This window comes from Kogia breviceps, chromosome 11 (genome assembly GCF_026419965.1).
Source record: "Kogia breviceps isolate mKogBre1 chromosome 11, mKogBre1 haplotype 1, whole genome shotgun sequence".
In the NCBI taxonomy this organism is placed as follows: Eukaryota; Metazoa; Chordata; class Mammalia; order Artiodactyla; family Physeteridae; genus Kogia; species Kogia breviceps.
Window position 1 is genome coordinate 13,059,732 of NC_081320.1, and position 8,551 is coordinate 13,068,282.

An 8,551-nucleotide genomic window follows, 5' to 3' on the forward strand; every position below is an offset into this window, starting at 1 on the left:
AGGGGACCCACTACTGTGTGCCACAGTCATATTTACAATTACAAAGGGTTTTCCTTCCCCAACCTCCCTGTCTTCCATCTGAAAATGTTACATGTGCATGAGTGACTCCTCAATGATACAGATACATTGTATCTACTACAGCCTTACTAGTAATTGCAAAAATTGAGAAACTGCTTAAATATCTATTAATAGAAAAACTAAGTTAGGGAACACCCATATAAAATGCGCCTCTTTAGAAATATGGAGTAGATCTACAGGTGCTGACATGGAAAGCTTTCGTCTGCTGTTAGACAAGAAAGGCAAGTTGCAAAAAAATATGTGCATAGTACAACCATGTGTCAAAAATGATGTATAAACAGCTGTTTATGCATAGATTATATCTGAGGAGCACACTTAAATGTTAACAGTGGTTTTCTCTGGAGAATGGATGATGGTGAGGAGAGCTGAGACAGAGAAATTTCCCCATACTCTTTTTTGTACTGTCTGAAGTTTTTCAAGAATATATAGCTTCTGTAATTTAAAAGACACTTAAAAAAAACATGTCTAAATATAAATGGTCCATGTTAGAGTAAATACCTTGGATGCTTTGGGCGGAGGGCAGGGGGAGGGGGTTGAAATCAAAGTTAAAAAAAAAAAAAAAAGAAGCCCACCCAACACTTAAGTTCAGACCGCACGAGGGGAGTACAGTTGTTCTGCAAACACAGCTCAGCCCAAGCTGTGGTGTGACATGCGACCTCGCAGGGGTGTGTGGGGGGGGCGGGCGGGGGTGTGTGTCTGGAACAGAGTTCCCGCCACTGCCGCGGGGCAGAACTCACGGGTGGGGCAGACACAGGGAACAGATAATGCCAGGTGGCTTGTCTCTAGAATCAGGCAGCAGCAGCATGAAAGGCACCCACTATGGGATGCAAAGTGGGAAGAAATGAGAGTGGGCACCCACTATGGGGCGGAAGGTTTCCTGAAGCAGCAGACAAAAAGGAAGCGGCCAAGTGTGTGTCAGGTTCAGACAGGGAGAACTGTCTTCACCCAAGCATTCAGCCAGGCTGCACACTTGTCCCCACCAAGCACCCATAGCCAGAGGTACAGAGGAGTGAGGTCCAAGTCCCCTAGCACGGGAGCTGGGCCCGGGGCGCAAACAGAACAGCATTCGAGGCATAGGGAACAGCGAAGGCAAGAGGAGCCCCCAGTTTAGATAATCTCAAGCCCTGTGGGAATGCAGTGGTAGGTCGATGGGAAAGACCAGGGCAGAGGCTTGGGAGGAGCCAGCACCCAAAGGCTCGGAGCCAAACCAGTCAGCTGCCACGCAGTCCTGCAGGTCATGGAAGGTTGCGGGAGTGACACCATCAGATCCCCTTTCGGAGAATAATGTTCACAGCAGGGTGTCTGGGGGACTGGCCAGGAGAGGGGCTGATGTGGAGGCTGCTGAGTGGACGCCGGAAGGAATGGGGCTGTGTGGCCAGGTTCAGCTGCTGGGGAAAGCCTCAAGGGTGTGGTCAGCAGAGGTCACACAAGGTTTGAGTGGCTGCTGCCCCTTGGAGTTCCGGAGGAGCGGGCCAGTCACGAACTCCTCTTCAGCCCTCAGGGCCCATTTTATGGCCCCAAAGCCCCAAGATGCCGGTGGTAGGGCCACTTTGAGAGAGGGCAAAGTAAGTGGACGCTTCTCTCTCCTTCCTGCTCACTCATCCTCCCTTCTTGAAATCTCTCATCTCTATCCTCTGCCGCTGTCACACCCACAGGAGAGCCATTCCAAGGGCCACTTCCAAGCCCTTTTCCTTGTCCTCAAACACGTGGTTCTCAACCATTCCCAGCTTCCCGTCAAGGCTGCCTCGACGGCCCCCATTCACGGACCCCAGCCCCCTCTCTGGGCTGGAAGGTGACAACCGCGAAAAGGAGGGCGACTCTCTCCTCCGCGGGGCTTCACGTGACATCACATCCTCCGAACGCGAAATCGGCTCCGCGGCCGGCCGAAGGGCGCAGCTTCCCGGGTCGGCGTCCCACTGGCTCGGGCGCCTCGAGCCTCTAGCGGAGCGGCGCCCCGGGGAGCGCGCCATGGCCTCGCCGGTGACCGCCCTGCTCCTGCCGCTGGCCCTGCTGCTCCGTGAGTTGGCGACCCCCGGGGAAGACGGGGCCGGGGCTGGCGGGGCGGGGGGGTGGGGGCGCGGGGCTCCCCGGCTCAGCCTCACTGCCTGTGCCCCGCAGATGCCGCCACGGTCCTCGAGTCATTCTCGTTCCGGATGTCGCCGGTGCAGGTGCAGGCTCGCCTGGGCGAGAAGGTGAAGCTGCACTGCGAGGTGCTGCAGTCCAGCACGACGTCGGGCTGCTCCTGGCTCTACCAGAAGCCCGGGGCCGCCTCCAAACCTATCTTCCTAGTGTACCTGTCCAGCACGCGGTCCAAGCCGGCCGAGGGACTGGACACCAATTACATCTCCGGCACCAAGGCCGAGGGCGCCAACTTCCACCTCACTCTGCACCGCTTCCGCGAGGAGGACCAAGGCTACTATTTTTGCTCGTTCATGAGCAACTCGGTTATGTACTTCAGCAATTTCGTGCCTGTCTTCTTGCCAGGTCCGGGCGCCCGGGGCGTGGCACCCCTCGGTGTGGGGTTTGGGGCCCAGTCTGAGTCCATATTTCACACGCTTCGAGCCTCTTAGCGCCCCTCGGGGCTACTTAGATACTGTTCCCATCTCACAGATGAGGCAACTGAGGCTAGGGGCTCGAGTGCGACTGGATACGAACTGAAGATGGCTTTTTAGGTCCGGTTGATCTGGGCTCGAGTTCCGGGCTTGTGTGATCCTGGGCAAGTTGTACGTAAATTCTCTGAGCCTCGCTTTGCTGGTCAGTAAAACGAGGGTATCACCGCCAAGCCACGAGGTTTCTGGTGGGGCCCTGGAGAGAGGCCGGGCGGAGGGGAGCGGGCCCTGCATTCACGTGCGAGGCGCCGGGTGCGGTTCGCGGACCAGGAGGTCCCAGCCCATCTCCCCCGCCCTGAGCGCAGAGCTCCGCGCGGGCGGCGGTCTACGGCTCCTCCAGCGGAAAATCGGGAGGAGGCGCCCACTTGGCCAAGGCGCGCGGAGCGCTGGGGAGGGTTCGCGCGCACAGCTCCAGCCCGGCCCCTAACCACTCTCTGTTGCTCCCGCAGCGAAGCCCACCACGACGCCGGCGACGCCACCATCCACGCGGGCGCCCACCAAAGCGTTGCAGACTGCGTCTCCGCGCCCAGAGGTGTGCCGGCCCTCGGCGGGCAGCGCAGGTGAGGCGGGCGCGGGGAGAGTCCTCGCCAGGGGCAGCCCTGATCCCGCAGGTGGAGCCGAAGGGCAGCCCGAGTGGTGGGGAAACGGGAGACGGAGCCGGGAGAAGGAAGCGCCCCGGCCGGCTGGGTGGGGTGAGGGATCCCGGGCCCGCTCCTAAACGTCGGCGTCTTCTGTGTCGTCTGTAGACTCAAGGGAGCTGGATTTCTCCTGCCATATCTACATCTGGGCGCCCCTGGCCGGGACCTGCGCCATCCTTTTCCTGTTATTGGTCATCACGGTCACCTGCCACCGTCGTAAGTCCTAGGGAATCGCGGCGGGGAGAGTCAGCCCGCGGCTTCGCTCCGGGCAGCCCTTGCCGGGGGTCGGAGTGGCAATTCCTGGGATTCTGAGCTGCTCCGCAGGGCCAGGCTCAGCCTTTGTCTTTCCTGGAGAGAGAACGCGGGAAGACCCCTTCGCGCCGCTCTTTCCACTCTCCGGGAGGTTTTGAGGAAGACAGTGCCCCGGGGCGGCAGCAGCAGGGGTGGAATGTTCCATGGGCAACGCCCGTAGCAAGCGCACGGGGCTGGGCTTATGACAAACGCCTGGGACAGGGGACGGGGGGCGCGGGAGGGGCTCTGCGGCCCTGGGGCCTGTGCCCGGGAGGGCTGGGCCAGAACCACGACAGGCAGTGGTTTATCCTTGGTCCCCCTCCTTGCGAGCCCCCCACCCCGTCTTGGATCCCACGCAGGTGATTGTACTAACCCACGTTCACCCACATCTGTATTTGCAATCTTTTTTATTTAACATCTTTATCGGAGTATATTACTTTACAATGGTGTGTTAGTTTCTGCTGTATAACAGAGTGAGTCAGCTATACATATACATATATCCCCATATCCCCTCCCTCTTGCAGCTCCCTCCCACCCTCCCTATCCCAACCCTCTAGGTGGTCACAAAACACCCTGAGCTGATCTTCCTGGGCTATGCAGCTGCTTCCCACTAGCTATCTATCTTACATTTGGTAGTGTACATATGTAATGTTTTTTAAATTGATACAAAGAGGGATAGGAAAGAAGCCCTCACCTGGACTCTCAAGAGTTATAATCTTACTTTAGCACAGGGAACTATGTTCAATATTTTGTAATAACCTAAAATGGAAAAGAATCTGAAAAAATATATACGTATTATTTGTGTAACTGAATCATTTTGCCGTACAGCCGAAACTAACACAATATTGCAAACCGACTACAATTTTAAAAAATTTTAATAAAAACGATTAAAACCATAAAATATAAATATTATATCATGCTTTCTTTACAGCTTATTTCTTTATAATATAAATTAATCTTCACAGTGTCAATCATCATTATGCACTAACGTCATTTTACAAGTTTATGTCTTTTTTATAATGTCGATGTAGTTATTGTTTGTTTTAAATAAAATAGTCATAGCCACACCAGAAAAAAAAAAAAGTTATAATCCTAAATAAATAGGAAAAGTGAAGGAGAAACCATATTTGGGAACTATTCGTCATGATGGGGCAGTCACTTTATGCCTTCTTTTTCCTTATCCAGGGAACCGAAGACGCGTCTGCAAATGTCCCAGGTGAGTCTCTTATAACCTCTGGGCCTGTGAACCGCAGGCAGCCATCCAGTTCCAGCCTGTGATCATTCTGAAGCGATCAGGAAAAAACAAAAACGAAAAACAGTGTCTGGAAGAGAGGCCTCAGTCTCCTTCCTCCTTCGAGCTTCGGCCAAGCAGCCCTGTGCTAACATCTAGCAAGCGCCCACTCTAGCCCAGCTCTGTGGTGGGAGTTATACCCTGGGTCTTCCTTATCCTCACAGCAACCCCACGGGGGAAACACCGCGGTGCCATCTCACAGATCACTGGCTCAGAGATCAGGAAACCTACCCAAGGTGGCAGAGATATGCTTACACTCCAATTATCAGTAATATTGAATAATAACAACCATTCGATGAAAGCCTAAAGTGTACCAGTGATATATGGCCCTGGTACACTTTATATATATATAAAATTTCAAGTTTCATAACAACCTTTAAAATAGTTACTGTGACCACCATTTTACAGACGAGGAGATTGAGGCTTGGGACGTTTAGTGACTTGTCCAAGGCCATACTGCTAGCAAGTAGCAGAGCTGCAACTGCTATTCAAAGCCCAGGCTCCTCTCTGTGGCTGGGGGCCGGGGCAGAGGGCGTTAACGATAACCAACTATATTCACCAGTTCCTTTTGGTAGATGAAAATGTTTCAAGTTTTATACCTGGGGTTCGCATTTCACACTCCTTGATATTTCTCTGCAGGAACCCAAGTTCACTGTCTTATACATCATTATTTTTAAACAGTGGAAATGTAATGAATTTCCAACGCATATACTAGAGGTGATGTACCAAGGGGATAAAGACTCTTTAAAAGCACAGAAGGATTTTTAGCAACTTCAATATTCAGGGTACAGTTGGGAGCTTTTGGAAGAGAATCGTCCCTTATCTCTATCTTTTCTGAAAATTCTCATTTTGAAATGAGCAACTGAGAATAAAACTCTGCCCTGAAATATGAAGCTCTGCAGATTAAAAATATGAGGAACTCACACATGAGTTAATAAACTCAGTGATGACCGAGGGCAGCTCAGCTGCAACACAGAGGTTTTGGAGGATGGTGTGTGTAGACTTGACACTCACGATGAATCAGCCCATTTAGAAGGTGCCAGCCCAGTACGGAATTAACACATTTTTAGTGCAGCATCAAATTTGGGTTGTCAAAGGGACTTTCAGGTAAAGTAGCTCTGCTTGGTTGACGATGGTGGCTCTTTCACATCCTCCCCGATCACTGTGATCCTCCTGAGGGCTGAGAATCAAGTCAGATGATGGCTTGGTTATCAGCCTGCTTCTCTCACCTCCATGGGGACCTTGACAAAGTCTCTAAGAAGCTCGGCTAACTGGCTTCAGATCCCGACTCCACCACCTCCTAGTTACGTGACCTTGGGCACGTCCTCTAACTTCTCATCCCCGGTGGCTACCCCTCAGGTTGCCGTGAGGATTAAACAAGATGGCACGAGGAAAGCTCTTGGCAGCGTTGCTGAGGTCATTCACCCAGTGCCATGCTGGTGCCACAGGGACAAGTCCTCAGACCCCCATGAAGGCTGGGAGGTTGGTGAGGGGCGGGTAGACACGGGTGGATGCTGCATCGCGTTGCAGGGGCTCTTGCTGAAGTGATGGTCACCTGCCTCTCTTCCAGGCCTGTGGTCAGACAGGGAGGCAAGCCCAGCCCTTCAGAGAGATGCATCTAACATGGAGATGGGCCCCGCGTGACAGCCACTACAAGACTTCAAACTGAGAACTCTCCCGACAGGGAGAGCAAGAGTCCTTCCCTTTCGGTTTCTCCAGCCTGCCTTCCTTCCATATGTATTCATTCGCATTATTATTGTTTTCCTGGGGGTGGGGTGGGAAGGGTTAACTTTTTCTTTACGTGTTTACTTTAATTGACACAAAACGAGACTCTACCATGTCTACGGTACACCGCAAGGGTTATAATACCGTTGTGCTCCCATATTGGGGTAAAGGGGAGGTAGGCCAGAGCTACCGCAAGCTGTGTTCTCAGAACCAGGCTGTGAGGGCTGTCGGGGGCCTCGGCACCCACTCAGCCCCAACCTCTTCCCCAGCCATTTTACAAAGGAGGGGAGGCTGAAGCCCAGAGATGGGGAGCGGCTGTATCAGAGTCCCAGCAGGGCTCAGGGCTCGACCTCCACACAGTTCAGGTCTCTCTTCTGGAGGCCTCTGTCTCAGCATGGGGAGCTGTGTCTCAAGCCTCAAGAGAACAAGTGATTTTTTTGAGCACCTGTGATAGGCCCATTACTGCACCCAGAGCCCCGAGGAGGTAATGAAATAAGACAAGAGAACTTGACAGAGTTCTATGATGTAGCTGAACAGGATCAGACTTTTTAATAATCAAACGTGAAACAATACAGATAACAGGACTTCCTCAAATAAAGTGGAAGGGGTGTACTGAATCCTGGAAAATGCACAACTAGACGTCTGAAGAAAACCTCTGTGAAATCCCAAAGTGGAGGCAGGATGGTTCTCCCAGCCCTTGCGTTGCAGACGGACCCATGAAAGAGGAGAGGCTGCCCTTTGCAAACAAGATATGAGCATCAGGAAAGCTGAATGGAAGTCAGCTCTCTCTAAACTTGAGATTTTGTATTTGAACACGCTCCTGGGATCATTGGTGAGTTTTTACAGTTTGTAAAGGCAGAATTGTGACAGCAGCTCGTACAGGCCCTGGCCTCCCCCGGACCAGCAGATGTGGGAACGTAGCAGACAGACTCTGGTGAGGAAGCTAAGAGCCCAAACTGCAGCCCTACACGTGCATTTCCTCTCTTACCGTGTTGTAGAAGAAATGCATGCTCATTGGAAGAAAAAACTTAAATAGATACAGTAATAAGACTCACCCATAATTCTTTACCTCAGGAATAATCCATTGTTAATATTATGGTGTACATTCTTCCTGATTATTTTCTATGCATATATATAAAATATATACTTTTAAAAAATGGGATTGCACTATGCTTTTATAAGTGGCTTTAATAAACAAACATGTATGGCAAACTCTTCTTTTATTACTTGGCTGAATCGGGTCTTAGTTGCGGCACGTGAGATCTTCGTTGCGGCGTGCAGGATCTTTCGTTGCGGCTTGCGGGCTTCTCTCTAGTTGCAGCACGCGGGCTCTAGAGCGCGTGGGCTCAGTAGTTGTGGTGCACAGGCTTAGCTGCCCCATGGCATGCGGGATGTTAGTTCCCCGACCAGGGATCGAACCCACATCCCCTGCATTGGAAGGCAGATTCTTAACCACTGGACCACCAGGGAAGTCCTATGGCATGCTTCATAATAGCAAAATCTCATTCCATTTTTGGTTGTGCCATCATTTAACTATGACTTGACATTTGTTTTCAATTTTCCACTACTATAATAACAAACACTACTAAAATGTTGCACACATCTTTAGGAGGAATACCTAAAATTATTGGGTCACTGCCCACTTTCACCTTGGACGCTGCCCCCCGCCATTTTCACATCAGTTGAAATGGATTCATCTCTTCGCGTATCATCTTCCTTCCTTTTGTTCCTTCTTGGCAGCAGATGAGCTGATACTCCTCTCATAATAAATCACAAAATCTTCATTTCTGTTGTTCAAGTAAAATATACATACTGAAAAGTGCACAAGTCGTAAGCATACAGCTCCAAGTCGTTATTAAATGAACGCTCGCATAGCCAGCACCAGGGCAGAAATAGAACTTTCCCTGCCCCCCAGAAAC

The 8,551-nt window shown here is 51.5% G+C and overlaps 1 protein-coding gene across 1 annotated transcript; it reads left to right on the top strand.

Moving 5' to 3' along the window:
- Positions 1–1,707: 1,707 nt before the first annotated feature.
- Positions 1,708–7,853, top strand: CD8A (CD8 subunit alpha). The gene is made up of 6 exons (XM_059079377.2): positions 1,708–2,095; positions 2,197–2,562; positions 3,137–3,247; positions 3,434–3,541; positions 4,802–4,832; positions 6,478–7,853. Exons 1-6 carry the CDS (start codon positions 2,047–2,049, stop codon positions 6,527–6,529), a joined length of 717 nt encoding a protein of 238 aa, XP_058935360.1. The 5' UTR covers positions 1,708–2,046; the 3' UTR covers positions 6,530–7,853.
- The last annotated feature ends 698 nt before the right edge of the window (positions 7,854–8,551 follow it).